The 19860-nt window shown below is 51.2% G+C and overlaps 1 protein-coding gene across 3 annotated transcripts; it reads right to left on the minus strand.

Annotated features, from left to right (window-relative positions):
* Positions 1–74: 74 nt before the first annotated feature.
* Positions 75–18245, minus strand: JMJD8 (jumonji domain containing 8). Of its 3 annotated transcripts, none has more exons than XM_073558606.1 (10): positions 18174–18245; positions 7775–7921; positions 5299–5391; positions 4805–4853; positions 4630–4726; positions 2872–2940; positions 2654–2773; positions 2442–2509; positions 2231–2365; positions 75–452 (listed from the first exon to the last, which is right to left on the minus strand). In XM_073558606.1, exons 2-10 carry the CDS (start codon positions 7870–7872, stop codon positions 372–374), a joined length of 810 nt encoding a protein of 269 aa, XP_073414707.1. In that variant the 5' UTR covers positions 7873–7921; positions 18174–18245; the 3' UTR covers positions 75–371. The 3 variants fall into 3 exon arrangements, with proteins under 3 accessions (XP_073414707.1, XP_073414706.1, XP_073414708.1); XM_073558605.1 differs by lacking the exon at positions 18174–18245 and adding an exon at positions 8952–9481; XM_073558607.1 differs by lacking the exons at positions 75–452; positions 2231–2365; positions 2442–2509; ... (4 more) ...; positions 5299–5391; positions 7775–7921 and adding an exon at positions 8953–14677 and having other exon boundaries at positions 18174–18242.
* Positions 18246–19860: the final 1615 nt, after the last annotated feature.

Below are 19860 nucleotides of genomic sequence, written 5' to 3' on the forward strand. Positions count from 1 at the left end.
CTGGTGGTGATGCGCAGATCCCGACCTCTGGCTGCAGCAGTGATCCCTTTAAGCAATTGATGACCAGAACCTCATTCACTTCGGGACTTTTTTTTTTAATTCAGTTTTACTACAGAAGAAAATTCCGTCATCAATAAAAATCCTTAAACTTTAAAACCTGAAAACAGAAAAATCCAAACTAAAAAAAAGTGCAGAAGGTGTCCGCTACGAGCAGCCAGCATGTCAGTCAGGGGGGCCTCAGTGCTTCCCCCGCCGGTCAGCATGGAAGGGGACTCCACTGATGATGGCGCTCGTCGCAGTCTCGCAGTTGTCAGCCTGCGCTCTGAGGTCTCTCGTTGTTGTACAGCAGAACGGTGGTGATGGGGGAGTCTCTACCCCAGGAACGTGGAGATGAAGACGCTGGTGTCCAGGTTCAGGGTGGCGTGCCACCAGCGATCCGGGAAGTAGAGGACCTAAGAGAAGGACGGTAGCGGAGATCACCGGCCAAATACAAGACTCCGCTTCTAGAAGGTTCCTACAGATCCGTGTCCCCGAGGGTCTCTGCCTGTACTGCATTCCCCATCCCCTGCCAAAATCCATCCAATAATGCTCTTGCCACTTCTCACAATTATCCCGCTCGTTCTCTACGACCCCCCATACTGCCGTCATCCCGCTCGCTCTCTGACCCCACCATACTGCCGTCATCCCGCTCGCTCTCTATGACCCCACCATACTGCCGTCATCCCGCTCGCTCTCTATGACCCCACCATACTGCCGTCATCCCGCTCGCTCTCTATGACCCCACCATACTGCCGTCATCCCGCTCGCTCTCTATGACCCCACCATACTGCCGTCATCCAGCTCGCTCTCTATGACCCCACCATACTGCCGTCATGCCGCTCGCTCTCTTTGACTCCACCATACTGCCGTCTTCCCGCTCGCTCTCTATGACCCCACCATACTGCCGTCATGCCGCTCGCTCTCTATGACTCCACCATACTGCCGTCATCCCGCTCGCTCTCTATGACTCCACCATACTGCCGTCATCCCGCTCGCTCTCTGACCCCACCATACTGCCGTCATCCCGCTCGCTCTCTATGACCCCACCATACTGCCGTCATCCAGCTCGCTCTCTATGACCCCACCATACTGCCGTCATGCCGCTCGCTCTCTATGACTCCACCATTCTGCCGTCATCCCGCTCGCTCTCTATGACCCCCCCATACTGCCATCATCCCGCTCGCTCTCTATGTGCCCCACCATACTGCCGTCATCCAGCTCGCTCTCTATGACTCCACCATACTGCCGTCATCCAGCTCGCTCTCTATGACCCCACCATACTGCCGTCATGCCGCTCGCTCTCTATGACTCCACCATACTGCCGTCATCCCGCTCGCTCTCTGACTCCCCCATACTGCCGTCATCCCGCTCGCTCTCTATGACCCCACCATACTGCCGTCATCCAGCTCGCTCTCTATGACTCCCCCATACTGCCGTCTTCCCACTCGCTCTCTATGACCCCACCATACTGCCGTCATCCAGCTCGCTCTCTATGACTCCACCATACTGCCGTCATGCCGCTCGCTCTCTATGACCCCACCATACTGCCGTCATGCCGCTCGCTCTCTGACTCCACCATACTGCCGTCATCCCGCTCGCTCTCTATGACCCCCCCCATACTGCCGTCATCCAGCTCGCTCTCTATGACTCCACCATACTGCCGTCATGCCGCTCGCTCTCTATGACTCCACCATACTGCCGTCATCCCGCTCGCTCTCTATGACCCCACCATACTGCCGTCATCCAGCTCGCTCTCTATGACTCCACCATACTGCCGTCATGCCGCTCGCTCTCTATGACTCCACCATACTGCCGTCATACCGCTCGCTCTCTATGACCCCCCCATACTGCCGTCATCCCGCTCGCTCTCTATGACTCCACCATAATGCTGTCATCCCCCTCACTCTCTGAGCCCCCCAGATTCTGCCATCAACCTGTTCGCTCTGTCATCCCGCTCATCTACGACCCCTCCAGCTTGCCGTCATCCCACATCACACCCATCCTGCCGTCATCCAGCTCACTCTTTACAACCTTCCCCATCCTGTCATCCCGCTGGCTCTCTACATCCCCCATCTTGCCGTTATCCCTCTCTACATCCCACCCATCCTGTCATCATCCCGCTCGCCCCCCATCCAGACACTATGTCGCCTCCTCTTGCTCTCTCCTCCACCCTTTGCCCTCCGGTCCTCACCTCTCCGGGTCGGATCGTACACTCTATAGGACGTTCTGCTGCCGGTAGTAGCGGGTACGTCTCCAGAATCCAGGACAGTGTGGTCCTGTTGGGGTTAAATTCGGGGGTCTTGTCGGGTGGGTAAAGGAACCAGCGCTGGGAGAAAGAAGGACTGTAAATAATCTGGTAGTAAGACATAAGCGGAGCGGCTCCCAGTGTGGGGGGCACTCACCTTCCTGCCGTATATCACCTCGGAGTAGCCCGGCCCGTGCCAGTGGAAGGGAACGCCGGTGCCCGAACCTGTGGAGGAGCGGAGAGCTGGGGGTCATTTATTTGTGCACAGCACATGGGTGCCACCACTTCCCGGGAGTCTCCCTCCCGCCAGCATTTGTAGAGACCCCTAGATTTGCAATTTTTCGGTGCCATTTTTATCATGTCACTTACCAGCTATCCCAAAGCTGTAGGCCCCGGTCGTGCCCGGAAGGGTGAATGGAGGAGGGGAGTATTTCTGAAACAGAGACCCCCATTCTGTGAAGTTATTATCACCAAAGAAATACAAAGTATCTGCAGGTGAAATGAGGATTTGTTAGTAGTGACTGGGGGTCCTGCACGTGTCCCTAATACCCTACAGCCGTCACGTCACCGGTATGTGTATAACTCACCCACTCCCAGAGAGTCCAGGTCCTGGGGGCCTAGGAGGTGAGAGACGTAATCCTGGAAAGGGACGTCCACTGGGGAGAAGGGAGGCCGGCGTTATACATACGAGACCCCCAAGGAGGCTGGGACACGATCATGCGGCCTCCTCCAGTGTATCCTATATTATACCTGGTCGTGTACACTGCGGCCCCCTCCTCTATTATACCCTGGTCCTGTACACTGCGGCCCCCTCCTCTAATATACCCCAGTCCTGTACACTACGGCCCCCTCCACTATTATACCCCGTCCTGTACGCTGCGGCCCTCTCCTCTATTATACCCGGTCCTGTACGCTGCGGCCCTCTCCTCTATTATACCCGGTCCTGTACGCTGCAGCCCTCTCCTGTTATACCCCGTCCTGTACGCTGCAGCCCCCTCCTCTATTATACCCTGGTCCTGTACACTGCAGCCCCCTCCTCTAATGTACCCCAGTCCTGTACACTGCAGCCCTCTATTATACCCGGTCCTGTACACTGCGGCCCCCTCCTCTATTATACCCTGGTCCTGTACACTGCAGCCCCCTCCTCTAATGTACCCCAGTCCTGTACACTGCGGCCCCCTCCTCTATTATACCCGGTCCTGTACGCTGCGGCCCTCTCCTCTATTATACCCGGTCCTGTACGCTGCGGCCCTCTCCTCTATTATACCCGGTCCTGTACGCTGCAGCCCTCTCCTGTTATACCCCGTCCTGTACACTGCAGCCCCCTCCTCTAATGTACCCCAGTCCTGTACACTGCGGCCCCCTCCTCTATTATACCCCGTCCTGTACGCTGCGACCCTCTCCTCTATTATACCCCGTCCTGTATGCTGCGGCCCTCTCCTCTATTATACCCGGTCCTGTACGCTGCAGCCCTCTCCTGTTATACCCCGTCCTGTACACTGCAGCCCCCTCCTCTAATGTACCCCAGTCCTGTACACTGCGGCCCCCTCCTCTATTATACCCCGTCCTGTACGCTGCGACCCTCTCCTCTATTATACCCGGTCCTGTACGCTGCGGCCCTCTCCTCTATTATACCCGGTCCTGTACGCTGCAGCCCTCTCCTGTTATACCCCGTCCTGTACACTGCAGCCCCCTCCTCTAATGTACCCCAGTCCTGTACGCTGCGGCCCTCTCCACTATTATACCCCATCCTGTACGCTGCGGCCCTCTCCTCTATTATACCCGGTCCTGTACGCTGCGGCCCTCTCCTCTATTATACCCGGTCCTGTACGCTGCGGCCCTCTCCTCTATTATACCCCCGGTCCTGTACGCTGCAGCCCTCTCCTCTATTATACCCCATCCTGTACGCTGCAGCCCCCTCCTCTATTATACCCCGTCCTGTATGCTGCGGCCCCCTCCTCTATCATACCCTGGTCCTGTACGCTGCGGCCCCCTCCTCTATTATACCCTGGTCCTGTACCCTGCGGCCCCCTTCTCTATTATACCTGGTCCTGTACCCTGCGGCCCCCTTCTCTATTATACCTGGTCCTGTAAGCTGCAGCCCTCTCCTCTATTATACCCCGGTCCTCTACACTGCAGCCTCCTCTATTATACCCCGGTCCTGTACCCTGCGGTCCCCTCCTCTATTATGCCCCAGTCTGTATGCTGCGGCCCCCTCCTCTATTATACCCCGATCCTGTACCCTGCGATCCCCTCCTCCATTATACCCTGGTCCTGTATTGTGTGGTCCCCTCCTCCCCCTTATATTATAATGTTACTGGTCTCACCTGTGATTAGTATCTCACCTTTCTCGTAGGAATACGTGTTTGCGGTGCTCAGTCGGACGCTGCGATCTCCATACGTCCGGAGCAGTTGCTCTTTCCTGCACAGTGACCGGAACTCCTGACATAAACGACAACATGTGAGATCCGCACAACAAGAGTCCTGTGTGGGAGGGACAGGAACCAAAGACACACTCACCGAATTGTCTGTGATTCCCTCGATAATGAGCGGCCTCTTGTATGCATACCTGTCAAGAAGAAGATCAGGGGGCTCAGTGCGTGTGCTGCGGGGAGCAGCGGGCTCGGGCATGTGCAACGGGCGTGCAGCAGGAGCTCAGTACATGTGCTGCGGGGGGGGGGAGCACGGGGGCTCGGGGCATGTGCTGCGGGGGAGCAGGGGGCTCGGTCCATGTGCTGCATGGGAGCAGGGGGCTCGGTCCATGTGCTGTGGAGGTGCAGGGGCCTCGGGGGACATGTGCTGCGGGGGGGGGGGGGGGGAGAAGGCTCGGGGGACATGTGCTGCGGGGGGGGGGGGGGGGGGAGAAGGCTCGGGGGCATGTGCTGCGGGGGGCTCAGTCCATGTGCTGTGGAGGTGCAGGGGGCTTGGTGCACGTTGTGGGGGTGCCGGTGGCTCTTTACACATGCAACAGAGGTGATGGAGACATAGCGGGGAGCACACCTGTGATCACTCACCGCTCAATGAATTCTGAGTAGGTGATAGAGGCGTCTCTCCTCTCCACCGTGCAGCGCTCCTCCTCTTGGACCGGGGAGTAATTGTTCCTTTGCCTGGAGACAAAAATAAGAGGACGTCATGTTTCCTGCAGAAGCCCGGACCTGAAGGTGGAGCATGCACTCTGCTGCCCCATAGATAAGGAATGGCGCGTCGGTGGAGCGTGCACACTGCTGCCCCATAGATAAGGAATGGCGCGTCGGTGGAGCGTGCACACTGCTGCCTCATGGATAAGGAATGGCGCGTCGGTGGAGCGTGCACACTGCTGCCCCATAGATAAGGAATGGCGCGTCGGAGCGTGCACACTGCTGCCCCATAGATAAGGAATGGCGCGTCGGAGCGTGCACACTGCTGCCCCATAGATAAGGAATGGCGCGTCGGTGGAGCGTGCACACTGCTGCCCCATAGATAAGGAATGGCGCGTCGGTGGAGCGTGCACACTGCTGCCCCATAGATAAGGAATGGCGCGTCGGTGGAGCGTGCACACTGCTGCCCCATAGATAAGGAATGGCGCGTCGGTGGAGCGTGCACACTGCTGCCCCATAGATAAGGAATGGCGCGTCGGTGGAGCGTGCACACTGCTGCCCCATAGATAAGGAATGGCGCGTCAGTGGAGCGTGCACACTGCTGCCCCATAGATAAGGAATGGAGCGTCGAAGCGTGCACACTGCTGCCCCATAGATAAGGAATGGAGCGTCGGAGCGTGCACACTGCTGCCCCATAGATAGGGAATGACGCGTCGGTGGAGCGTGCACACTGCTGCCCCATAGATAAGGAATGGCGCGTCGGTGGAGCGTGCACACTAGGGTGACCGGATCTCATATGGGGGGGAAAAAATGTTGGAATCTTGTCCGTCTGGACCCCACAAAACGATTCCCCTTTCCAGATATTGAGAGAGCCAAAATTTGAGCTCGATCAAACGACGTTAACCCGTGCCGCTCGTCGCTCAAAGTTTGAAAAAATCCAAATTGAGGTATTTTAAGATTTAGGTATTTTGCATAGTCTGTTAGACTATAAAGAATGTGACAACAACATTGCAGAAATAGCCCTGACCAAATTTTCGAACCATTTGTGGTATTTGAATGCAGAGTTGGTGGGATTATCGTTTTTTGATCCCACCATTACAGACAATGAAAAGTTGTTAATGGCTAATAAATTGCTCAGTAGCACAGATGAACCATCAGAGCACGCTAACCTACATGAGTTGATAATTTTACATAGTTATCTAATCTATTCTAGAGCTTTTGTTAAAGTAGTTTTTGAAACGTCAGAATATAATGCTCGGCATTTGCTTACAACTTGCAGGACATATTGCTTTTGTTCTTCATCTTTTGTCAGAAGGTCGTTAAAGTCGGCTACTTCCTACCTCTTTTAATTTTTCTTTCCTAACTTTTGGCTTTACAACCCTAGCGTGCTCTGATGGTTCATCTGTGCTACTGAGCAATTTATTAGCCATTAACAACTTTTCATTGTCTGTAATGGTGGGATCAAAAAACGATAATCCCACCAACTCTGCATTCAAATACCAAAAATGGTTCGAAAATTTGGTCAGGGCTATTTCTGCAATGTTGTTGTCACATTCTTTATAGTCTAACAGACTATGCAAAATACCTAAATCTTAAAAAACCTCAATTTGGATTTTTTCAAACTTTGAGCGACGAGCGGCACGGGTTAACGTCATTTGATCGCGCTCAAATTTTGGCTATCTCAATATCTGGAAAGGGGAATCATTTTGTGGGGTCCAGACGGACAAAATTCCAACATCGATTTTTTGCGGTCACCCTAGTGCACACTGCTGCCCCATAGATAAGGAATGGCGCGTCGGTGGAGCGTGCACACTGCTGCCCCATAGATAAGGAATGGCGCGTCGGTGGAGCGTGCACACTGCTGCCCCATAGATAAGGAATGGCGCGTCGGTGGAGCGTGCACACTGCTGCCCCATAGATAAGGAATGGCGCGTCGGTGGAGCGTGCACACTGCTGCCCCATAGATAAGGAATGGCGCGTCGGTGGAGCGTGCACACTGCTGCCCCATAGATAAGGAATGGCGCGTCGGTGGAGCGTGCACACTGCTGCCCCGTTTTGCCAATCACTGCGGTTCCCGGCGGTCAGACCACCACAGATCTATAACTGTCACCTATCCTCTGGATTAGTGACAGCCACTTTGTGTGACACATTAGACTCTGGTCTGGTCCTTCCACAGTCCGGGAGCGGGCTCCAGCCGACCCTTCTGTTATTTGTCCAGGCCACAATTCGATGCCGGATTCATGGAGCATTGGATGTCTGCTGCTGGCGAATGTGCTTTATTAATTCTCCACAGATGTTGGGATGCTGGGAGTTGTAGTTGAACAGCTTTTCCAGGCTGTGTATGTACAGTGAGGCGATGACATCATAGATCGTGATGACATCAGTCACGCTGTCGGCCATGACTAGGACCCACCATCCGCCGCTGTCACACGCTGTGTAGTCGCTCCGCTCCTCCGGTGACAGCGCTACGATGACTTGGAGCAGGAGGTAAAGGAGGGCGAGAGAAGCCATGTGGCCCTGGGGCCCCGCAGCACAGACGGCTTCACCTCTAAGCCCAGACCTGCAGCGGAAGGAGGAGAGGGACAGATACAACGGGGTATAAGCTCCAGTGCGTAATACACATTCTATACAGAGCGCCAATATCACGATATACATTCTATACAGAGCGCCAATATCACGATATACATTCTATACAGAGCGCCAATATCACGATATACATTCTATACAGAGCGCCAATATCACGATATACATTATATACAGTATAGAGCGCCAATATCACGATATACATTCTATACAGAGCGCCAATATCACGATATACATTATATACAGTATAGAGCGCCAATATCACGATATACATTCTATACAGAGCGCCAATATCACGATATACATTATATACAGTATAGAGCGCCAATATCACGATATACATTATATACAGAGCGCCAATATCACGATATACATTATATACAGAGCACCAATATCACGATATACATTATATACAGAGCGCCAATATCACGATATACATTATATACAGTATAGAGCGCCAATATCACGATATACATTATATACAGAGCGCTAATATCACGATATACATTATATACAGAGCGCCAATATCACGATATACATTATATACAGTATAGAGCGCCAATATCACGATATACATTATACAGAACGCCAATATCGTGAAATATATTGAGTGCCAATATCGCGATATACACACTGTATGAATAAAGTTTATTGATAGACAACATAAGGCTGTACCAAGTACTGGATTGGCCTGTTGCCCATGGTAACCAATCAGCTTCCGTTCTTCATTGTAGAAGCTGGAATCTAATTGGTTAGTGTAAACAATAAGCCCATTGGAAGACAGCTATGTGCGAATTACTTTACCAATCAGAATCCAGTTTTTATGGCGGGTTATTGAAAGCAGCGATCTGATTGGTGAATATATGGCACTGTCAATAAACTTTATTTACAAAGACAGGAATCGTTCCCATGTTGCGCTCCATACATCTGGGCACGCTGGGAGCTGTAGTTTCACTACTCCATAATCCAGCAGCGTTCTCTCCGCCCATGCACATAGTGTGACAGACCTGACTGCCGGCTCTGGGGCTCTCCGTGTACGGGAACTGATGATGTGTTACAAAGAAAGCACATGAAATCTCCGCCCGGCCACTCACTGCCGTCCACACGTCCGTAGCCGCACTGCACTCTGGGAGGTGTAGTTCCTAATCGTGACATAGTACGAATCACAGAGCGAGAGAACTACATTACCCGACATGCAAAGCTGCTCTATGAAACGAAAAAAAAAGATTAACTCCTTCACCGCTGTCATTGGTCATTAGTGCGGAACCAAAGCGGAGACAAACACCTGCCAAGACTACTGGCAGGAACCAGCCAATCAGATTGCAGCTCTCATTTTGGCACAGCAGAGTCTGGGACGGAAGAAGCGATCTGATTGGTTGTTAACATCATGTTAGAGATTTAAGCTAGGATTCCTTTGGTTGCTAGGGGCGATGGCCTCACTAGGGCCGGCCTCACACGTCCATTTTTGTCTGGAGATGTCAGTGCCCGTGTGTGTAAAATATGCTGCACACGTGTGCCACATCGGTACCACACGCACCGAAGCAGCGGTACAGTAAGCGCTGTTCCCCGGCGCCTGAAAACGGCTCTCATCATTCTCCCCTGCTCTGCCAGCGATCAGGGGAGAATGAGAGAGTTATATTCAAGTGAGAAGAGTGAGAGCAGGAGCGGCTGATGGGAGTAGTCCTCACCCGCCAACTGCGCGGGTTCTCCTGTATTTTCTGTAACCAGCCAGGCAAAACTCACAGCTGGGGGCTGCAACCCTCAGATGTCAGCTTCAGCAAGGCTGGCTATCCAGAATAGAGGGGTCCCCGCTCTTATTTTTTAAACTATTGAAATAAATAATTTAAAAAAACAGCATGGGGTCCCCACCCATTTTTGACAACCAGCTTTGATAAAGCAGACAGCTGGGGGCTGGTATTCTCAGGCTGGTACGTTTCTCACAGTGATGTCACTGAGCATGAACTGCAGTGACCTCATCACTGACTTTTTCCCACGTGGCTGAGGTCACCGCAGTTCAGCCCGGCTGGGAACGGAGCCACAGTGACCTCCAGTAACCTCAAAAACGTCACCACTGGTCACTGAGGCTGCGCTCGCAGCTGCTCATTCCTCAGTGGTTCTCAGCCTGGACGGTCGCATCTTGGCAGCATCCAGGTTGAAAACTGTTTTTCCTCCCAGACATGGATTACGGCGTGGGACAGAACGGCGGAGAGGTGAGGGATATTATTTTTTTTTATTACAGGAGACGAGGGCTTCGGTGGAATAGGTGTTTAGTGAGTATAACTGAAATTATTTTTAAATAACAAAAGGAAAACTGTGTTTAGTGTTATTTCTACTAAGACTTTATTCCGTGTCTTTGTAATGGATAGGTGTCTAACAGATGTCTCTCTATTACTAAGCTGTGGGCTTGATATCACCCGACAATACAAAGGTGACATCAACCCCACAAATATGAATCCCACTTGCCACTGCTACAGGGCAAGTGGGAAGAGCCGGGCAAAGCGCTAGAAGTGGTGCATCCAATAGATGTGCCTTTTCCGGGCAGCCGCGAGCTGCTATTTTAGGCTGGGGGGTCAATATCCATGGTCCCTTACCAGCCTGAGAATACCAGTCTCCAGCTGTCAGTTTTAGCAAGGCTGGTTGTCAAAAATGGTGTTTTTTTAAAATTACTTACTTACAGAGTAGGCTTTCACTGGTATTAGCGGCAGCAGGCGTACGCTGATGGGAGTTAATAGTTCCATCAGTCGCCGCCTGCTGTTATCGGTTGAATACCACTCTCATTATTCTCCCCTGATAGCGCTGATCGCCGGCAGATCAGGGGAGAATGATGAGAGCCGTCTTCAGCATCCGGTGCCGGGGAACAGCGCTTACTGTACCGCTGCTTCTCAGGTGCCGGTACATGTCACACGGATGACATCTCAGTGTGTCATCCGCGTGCGTGATGTTTTGCAGTCCGTACTGCCGGTAAAAAACGGACACACGGTCCACGGAAGGTCACTGGAATGTGTCTGTGTGTGTCTCACGGACTTGTGAAAGAGGCCTAACACATCAGTCAAAATATCTTTAACCCTTTAGTGCATAAAGTTGCAAACAGAATGTTGCAAAGTTTGTGCAAAATCACTCAGGGGTGGGGGGATTTGTCCGAAATATATGGCAACTTTTTACAAAGTCGCCAAATTGATAAATCAGCAGAAAACATCAGATACAATGATCAGCAATGTCCGATTGCAATAAATCTGGCAGAAAAGGTTTTTTTTTTTGTTTTCTTTTTTTGATTCTGTACGAAACACATGACCATGTCCGTTAATTTCAAAAAATTTAAAGGAGAAAAAAAATTAACAAAAACCACAAGACTAAAAAAAAACCCCCAGCAACTAGAGAATGGGGCCCGATGAGTGACACAGATGTACTTTATATGGTTCAGGGCTGTAAAGTTTTCCTCATGTCTAGAGGTTGAGCAGAGCCGAGATTGCATCTTGTCAGGTGTAATGGAAAAAATAAAAAAGAGACCGTGAAAGAAAAATACAGTAAAACCCCCCCGTACAGTCAGGACAAGTCCCCGTTTATTGCCAGGTCCCGGAATCAGCTCACAATCAGGCAGAAGTTCTGTTGTGGTGTAATTCTGATCTTCGTCCACTAGATGTCACCATTGTTACACGAGTCTAGGCGCTGTCAGCTATGAGGGTGAGACCCCTGACTCCTATAGAAGCCGCTGGGCTCCCTGTATTGGGGGGGCAGTAATAATGGTGCTAGATAAGCAGGACGCCATTGTGCTTTTATAACATAACTTTATTAAATAACGCAACTCTGACAGCGGGAGAACGAGTCAATAGGATAGAGTTATCACTAAACGGAGATATCACTGATAAAATGAGAATCTGTGTCGCTGCTGTAAAGTGAGAAGCTGCAAAACAGATGGGAGAAGCGGTAGCAGAATCAAAAGGCATATTTAGGTGAGATGCCCCCCGCCGCCCCCCCAGGTGTAAACGTTTCTGCAGATTCTAAACTAATAGAAAGTTATAAAAAAAATTATTTCTTCACTATCGGTCCATCCTTAATTTATACTCTAGTCACACCCAAAGCTGCATCTACAATCCCACACAGCCACTGAAGGGCAGAAGTGAAATGCTCACTCATGAAATGTAAGCTTTGGATGTGACTGGAGAACCTGGCGCTGTTTTCGTGGATTTTATATAATATATGGACTCCTACAGGGGATATTTTTTATTACTTAAATGTGTGTATTTTTGTAAACGGGTTTCATTAAAACTTTGCTTCCTCCTTCTATCTGTTGCTGGCTGCAGAATGAGAAAACTGAGGCTCCACCAGCGAGCTCGATCTCATCATCTGTTCCTCTCGGCTGGTTTATAGCCACATGACTCAGGTCGGTAACGGGTCGAGCGCTCGCTGCGATGTACGGGACCGGGATGAGAAGACTCCTCACCCAAACTCTACAGACTCATGAGCATTAAGGAAGGTGTTGAGTTTGGATCAGGAGATTCGCAGCCGGTCCGAACATCGCGGTCTGTACTTGGGTCGATAAAACCGGCCTTACCTGTTCTTCATCACCCACGAGCTCACTGATGGATTCCCAGTTAAACCATTCTGCAGCCAGCTAGACAGTGCAATGCACGAGGCTATAAAACGCAATTTTTAATGAAACACAATTGCAAGAATGATTTCTATCCAAAAATTCAAACTTTTAAATATAAAAAATCCTAAATATTTAAATTGCCCTCAACTGTGTAACACTGAGCTATTCTCTAACTTATCACCAGAGATAAATTATAAGATAACGTAAAATACTATAGAAAATGTAACAACTGTAAGGACTTATTATGAGCGGGACTACTGCCCCCATCACCAAAACGACCCATAATCTATCTCTGACCCGAGACGAAGTGCAATCCCCGGCACGACCCTCTCTGAATAGATATCAAAATTGAAAAAAAAATAATTGGACATAATAATCATGTTGGTCATAATTAGAAAAAAAAGGCTGCTCTTTCCTACAAACCACGCCGCCCCACTGGTCGTGTTTGGTATTACAACTCAGTCTCATTTACAGGTAAGCGGCTGAGCTGCAGTACCAGACACAATCTGGGAGCAGGGTGGTGCTGTTTTAGGAAGTAAGCATGTTTTTCTAATTTTTTTTTTACTGTCCCTTTAATAACTCAGGAATCGTGACTTTTTCTTCTCCCTGTTAAAGGGATATTCCGCTTATAGGAAGTCATGCTGGAATGTGCTACAAGTGATGAAGAGGAGCCGAGCTTTCAGGCAAAGCAGAGGATGGGAGAGGACCCCTGTAGTCGGCAGGTCACGTCATTCAATCTCGGCGTCTATGGGTAATTTTTTTTTTTTTACAGACTTTTATCCTTCACGTGACGACCAAACATCACATCTATTTCCGTGCGGGAGACTTTTAAGGGTTAATCTTGATCGAGCCGTAGACCACGCAAAATGCGGGGTGGAGAGGTTCGCTGAAGCTGGCGAAGAAGGTGTAGAGATGCGCGATTGGGTCCTACCGGTAGAAGGAGATCCGGCCGACATCGTAATCCAGATACACGGCCATGGAAGACGACTCGGCTCCTTCAGAGGCGACCTCCCTGCACGCGAGTCGTGGCAGACCTCCATGCACCTGCGGCACCAGGTCAGACACCAGGACTTCTCGTTGTACCCTAGGTACGCTTCCAGACCATTCTTCTCCATGGACGGGTACGCTACTCCGACGCTCTGCACGCCGGTCTTGCTGCCGTTCACGTCCCAGTAGTGTTTTCCAGACGAGAAGGCCGCATTGCTGAGGATGTTGCAGGTCTTGAATCTCACAGGACCTGGCGGCTCTCCTTACTCCCGACATACAAGACGGCTCTGCCGGTGGCCATCACCAGGAGGCCTCTGCTGGCCGTGGCCTTGTTCAGCAGGAAGCTGGCTGTATGCCTCAGGTGGAGGCAATGGGAGGCCAACAATCTTTGGACCAACTCTGAAAAGAGTTCCAAATTTTTCTTAAATATCAGGGAGAAGAGCATGAGGTCAGTGTTGGTGTATTGCCTGGAGTTCGGTCTTCTCCTGCTCCTTGTAGCTCTTTAGGTTCTGCATGATGGCCACAGGATCGCCCTGGCTGCACAGATCCTCCAAGAGTTTTATCTCCGGGGATAAGAAGATTTCCCTCTCCTTCAGATTAAGTATTTTCACCTTCATTTCCGTAAACAACTGCACCTTCTGCTGGTTGATGTTCTCCTCCACGAACATCATCGATTCCAGCAGGGAGTTCTGCTGGTTGATGTTCTCCTCCACGAACATCATCGATTCCAGCAGGGAGTTCTGCTGGTTAATGTTCTCCTCCACGAACATCATCGATTCCAGCAGGGAGTTCTGCTGGTTAATGTTCTCCTCCACGAACATCATCGATTCCAGCAGGGAGTTGAGGAAGATGCGGCACAAGTCTTTGATGTCGTCTTTCATTATTTCGTTCTTCTCTCGGAGTGTCTTCATCTCCTCCTTCAGAATGGTCACTGATCTCATAAGGCTGTCGATCTCAATGCTCCTGGTATCCTCAGCCCTCGGCAGCTCGTCACGGGAGGCGTCCACCGTGTCACCCTGGTCATGTCCGCAGTGGTGCCCCGCCGCCCCCTCTGGGTACGTGGCCTTGCACAGAGAGCAAATGGTCGGCTTCTTCAGGAACGTGTCCGCCATTGTCCACGGCTTCAAGGAGAATATTGAGAGTGGTGGTAGCCGCCTGGAAAAGACAGCAAAAAAAACACAATTCACACAAAAAACTGGAGCTGATCTTTATTTCGTACTTACATTCTACCGCTCCCAGGCCAGGAATGAGCTATGGGGAGAGGCTCCTGCTGCAGACACACAGGAGGGATCTGAGCTTAGGTAAAGGAGGGGAGATGTGATCGCGTTGTTCCTGTAGTCTGCATGGCGACCCCCAGCTCCAAGATGGCCGCGGAGTCCTTCCGGGTCCTGCAATGAGGTGGCTTTGTCAGTGCCTGCTGAAAGCAAGCACCGGCAAGCCACCTCACTGCCTGCCAGATCGCTGATCTGACACCTGACACAGTGCTATGCTATATTAATGTGCCAGCCTGGGACAATGTAATAAAGGAAAAAAAAAAAATTATAATGCGTAAAAATATTTTTAAAAAAATCCCCAAATAAAGAAATTTTTTTAAATATTTTACCAACAAATACATATATTTATGTAAATAATAAAAAACAATAAAAGTACACATATTTGATATCCCCGCGTCCTTACCGACCCGCCCTATAAAACTGTCCCACTAGTTAACCCCTTTAGTGAACACTGTAAAAAAACGAGGCAAAAAACAATGCTTTATCATCATACCGCCGAACAAAAAGTGCAATAACGCGCGATCAAAAAGACGCATATAAATATCCATGGTACCGCTGAAAACGTCACCTTGTCCTGCAAAAAACAAGCTGCCATATAGCGTCATCAGCGGAAAAATAAAAAAGTTATAGCTCGCAGAATAAAGCGATGCAAAAATAATTATTTTTTTCTATACTGTAAAAGTTATTGCATAAAAGCGCCAAAACATAAAAAAACATAAATGAGGTATCGCTGTAACCGTACTGACCTGAAGAATAAAACCGCTTTATCAATATTACCGCACGTGGAATGGTGTAAACGCACTCCCCCAAAAGAAATTCATGAAACGCTGGTTTTTGTTCATTCTGCCTCCCAAAAATTGGAATAAATAGCGATCAAAAAACGTCCAATGCCCAAAAATGGCACCAATACAAACGTCAACTCGTCCCGCAAAAAATAAGACCTCACAGGACTCGGTGGGTGAAAATACGGAAAAATTATAGCTCTCAATATGTGGTGATGCAAAAACTATTTTTACAATAAAAAGCGTCTTTTAGCGTGCGACAGCCGCCAAACATAAAAACCGCCATAAATAGTAAATCAAACCCCTGAGATTAGGGCTAGGGTTAGGGCTGAGATTAGGGTTAGGGGTGTGTTGGGGTTCGGGTTGGAGTTAGAATTGGGGGTTTCCACTGTTTGAGCACATCAGGGGCTCTCCAAACGCGACATGGCGTCTGATCTCAATTCCAACCAATTATGCATTGAAAAGTCAAACGGCGCTCCTTCCCTTCCAAGCTCCGCCATGCGCCCAAACAGTGTTTTACCCCCACATGTAGGGTATCGGCGTATTCAGGAGAAATTGTACAATAACTTTTGTTTTCTGCCAAAAAGGCCCCTCAAAGTGACTTCAAATGTGAGGTGGTCCCTAAAAAAACAAGTATTTGTAAATTTTGCTTGGAAAATGAGAAATCACTGGTCAACTTTTAACCCTTATAACTTCCTAGCAGAAAAAAAAAAAGGTTCCATAATTGTGCGGATGTAAAGTAGACATGTGGGAAATGTTACTTATTAACTATTTTGTGTGATATGACTCTCTGATTTAAGGGCATAAATATTAAAAGTTGGAAAATTGTGAAATTTTCAATATTTTCTCCAAGTTTCCATTTTTTTCACAAATAAACACAAGTCATATCAAAGAAATTTTACCACCAACATGAAGTACAATATGTCACGCGAAAACATTGTCAGAGTCAACGGGATCCATGGAAGCGTTCCAGAGTTATGACCTCATAAAGGGACAGTGGTCAGAATTGTAAACATTGGCCCGGTCATGAACGTGCAAACAGGCTGGGTCGCCAAGGGGTTAAAGGGATGAAATGATGAATTTTATCATTAAAGGGGTTGAAGGCTCTTTTTTTAATATATATATAGCGTGTCCCCGCCAGAAAGGTGCGGAGGAACTGCGGGGACCAGGGGCTTCTCGTGTGTCAGTGTAGAGCGAGAGGGCCTTCAGTGATGACGGGGTGTCCTGACATGGGGCTGCTGAGTACGTCCTGACATGGGGCTGCTGAGTACGTCCTGACATGGGGCTGCTGAGTACGTCCTGCCATGGGGCTGCTGAGTACGTCCTGCCATGGGGCTGCTGAGTACGTCCTGACATGGGGCTGCTGAGTACGTCCTGACATGGGGCTGCTGAGTACGTCCTGACATGGGGCTGCTGAGTACGTCCTGCCATGGGGCTGCTGAGTACGTCCTGACATGGGGCTGCTGAGTACGTCCTGCCATGGGGCTGCTGAGTACGTCCTGACATGGGGCTGCTGAGTACGTCCTGACATGGGGCTGCTGAGTACGTCCTGACATGGGGCTGCTGAGTACGTCCTGCCATGGGGCTGCTGAGTACGTCCTGACATGGGGCTGCTGAGTACGTCCTGACATGGGGCTGCTGAGTACGTCCTGACATGGGGCTGCTGAGTACGTCCTGACATGGGGCTGCTGAGTACGTCCTGACATGGGGCTGCTGAGTACGTCCTGCCATGGGGCTGCGGAGTACGTCCTGCCATGGGGCTGCTGAGTACGTCCTGCCATGGGGCTGCTGAGTACGTCCTGCCATGGGGCTGCTGAGTACGTCCTGACATGGGGCTGCTGAGCACGTCCTGCCATGGGGCTGCTGAGCACGTCCTGCCATGGGGCTGCTGAGCACGTCCTGCCATGGGGCTGCTGAGCACGTCCTGACATGGGGCTGCTGAGCACGTCCTGACATGGGGCTGCTGAGCACGTCCTGCCATGGGGCTGCTGAGTACGTCCTGACATGGGGCTGCTGAGTACGTCCTGCCATGGGGCTGCTGAGTACGTCCTGCCATGGGGCTGCTGAGTACGTCCTGACATGGGGCTGCTGAGTACGTCCTGCCATGGGGCTGCTGAGTACGTCCTGCCATGGGGCTGCTGAGTACGTCCTGCCATGGGGCTGCTGAGTACGTCCTGACATGGGGCTGCTGAGTACTGGCATCATCCATCAGAGAGCGCTCCGCACGGACACTGTGATCACACCGCGGCGCTCGCGCAGTCTCTCAGCGCGCAGGCGCAGGAAGGGATGTGACACCGCGGCCGCTCACAGACCAGCCCAATTGCTGTAAGGTACCGGGTGCAGGGGGTGACGGCTCGGTGCCGCCGCAGCCCCTGATTCTCACATATTAATAACATGTCCGGCTACACTCTGGCTGTGAGGGGCTTCACCCAGGGCCGGAGAGCGCAGTGTGTGAGGTGACACGCTGCCTGTGCGCACGGGGTCTGCGGGGCTACACAGAAGGTGAGGACCCTCTATTGTATGTGCTGGGAGCACACGGTGTGGACGGACCGCCCCGGGCCTGACACCGGACACTGCGCTCCGCCCGCGACTTACCGCACAGACCTCTAGGTCGATTGACTTCGCCGAGGAAGAGCCGCTCACACACTCTGGCAGCCAATCAGCTCTGGCGTTAAATCAAACAACCAATCAGCTGAATTGCAGAATTTCCGTGCTGGGTTGCTCAGCAGGTTAGGCTGCACTATAAGAGTTAGGCAGCGGCGCAGTCACCTGACCTCATCCTTCCAGAATCAGACAGGCGCCTCACACACCGGACACAGGTGGCGGCTCGGGCGGTGTACCGGCACGGCATAGCGGGTATTACCACCGTCACTGACCGGCATGAGGGAGAAGGCCGGAGGCGCCGTGTGACAGGCTGCACACAAGGGAGGATGCTCAGCGGTGTAATAACCACTCCTGGGTCTGTCACTGTACAAAGTGGTCACTATAGGACACCAGCCTCCATCCTGACATCCTCCATCCTGACATCCTCCTCCATCCTGACATCCTCCATCCTGACAGCCTCCTCCATCCTGACATCCTCCATCCTGACATCCTCCATCCTGACATCCTCCATCCTGACATCCTCCTCCATCCTGACATCCTCCATCCTGACATCCTCCATCCTGACAGCTTTCTCCATCCTGACAGCCTCCTTCATCCTGACAACCTCCATCCTGACATCCTCCATCCTGACATCCTCCTCCATCCTGACATCCTCCATCCTGACATCCTCCATCCTGACAGCTTTCTCCATCCTGACATCCTCCATCCTGACAGCTTCCTCCATCCTGACATCCTCCATCCTGACATCCTCCATCCTGACATCCTCCATCCTGACATCCTCCTCCATCCTGACATCCTCCATCCTGACATCCTCCATCCTGACAGCTTTCTCCATCCTGACAGCCTCCTTCATCCTGACAACCTCCATCCTGACATCCTCCATCCTGACATCCTCCTCCATCCTGACATCCTCCATCCTGACATCCTCCATCCTGACAGCTTTCTCCATCCTGACATCCTCCATCCTGACAGCCTCCTTCATCCTGACAACCTCCATCCTGACAGCTTCCTCCATCCTGACATCCTCCATCCTGACAGCTTCCTCCATCCTGACAGCTTCCTCCATCCTGACATCCTCCATCCTGACAGCCTCCTCGATCCTGACAGCTTCCTCGATCATGACAGCCTCCTCGATCCTGACAGCCTCCTCCATCCTGACAGCCTCCTCCATCCTGACAGCCTTCTCCTTCCTGACAGCCTCCACCATCCTGACATCCTCCTCCATCCTGACAGCCTCCTCCATCCTGACAACCTCCATCCTGACAGCCCCCTCCATCCTGACAACCTCCATTCTGACAGCTTCCTCCATCCTGACAGCTTCCTCCATCCTGATAGCTTCCTCCATCCTGACAGCCTCCTCGATCCTGACATCCTCCTCCATCCTGATAGCTTCCTCCATCCTGATAGCTTCCTCCATCCTGACAGCCTCCTCCATCCTGACAGCCTCCTTCATCCTGACAACCTCCATCCTGACAGTCTCCTCCATCTTGACAACCTCCATCCTGACAGCTTCCTCCATCCTGACATCCTCCATCCTGACAGCTTCCTCCATCCTGACAGCTTCCTCCATCCTGACATCCTCCATCCTGACAGCCTCCTCCATCCTGACAGCCTCCTTCATCCTGACAACCTCCATCCTGACAGTCTCCTCCATCCTGACAAACTCCATCCTGACAGC

Source organism: Dendrobates tinctorius, unplaced genomic scaffold, assembly GCF_039654945.1.
Source record: "Dendrobates tinctorius isolate UK_male_01 unplaced genomic scaffold, ASM3965494v1 ptg000257l, whole genome shotgun sequence".
NCBI lineage: Eukaryota > Metazoa > Chordata > Amphibia > Anura > Dendrobatidae > Dendrobates > Dendrobates tinctorius.

Bases quoted from the DNA above. Each gene is read 5' to 3' on its own strand.
- JMJD8 (XM_073558606.1), bottom strand. From the start codon at position 7,872: ATGGCTTCTCTCGCCCTCCTTTACCTCCTGCTCCAAGTCATCGTAGCG. The intron at 4,727-4,804 runs GTGAGTGTGTCT...CGTTTATGTCAG, and splicing joins AGGGAATCACAGACAATTCG to GAGTTCCGGTCACTGTGCAG. The intron at 2,366-2,441 runs GTGAGTGCCCCC...TCTTTCTCCCAG, and splicing joins AGGTGATATACGGCAGGAAG to CGCTGGTTCCTTTACCCACC.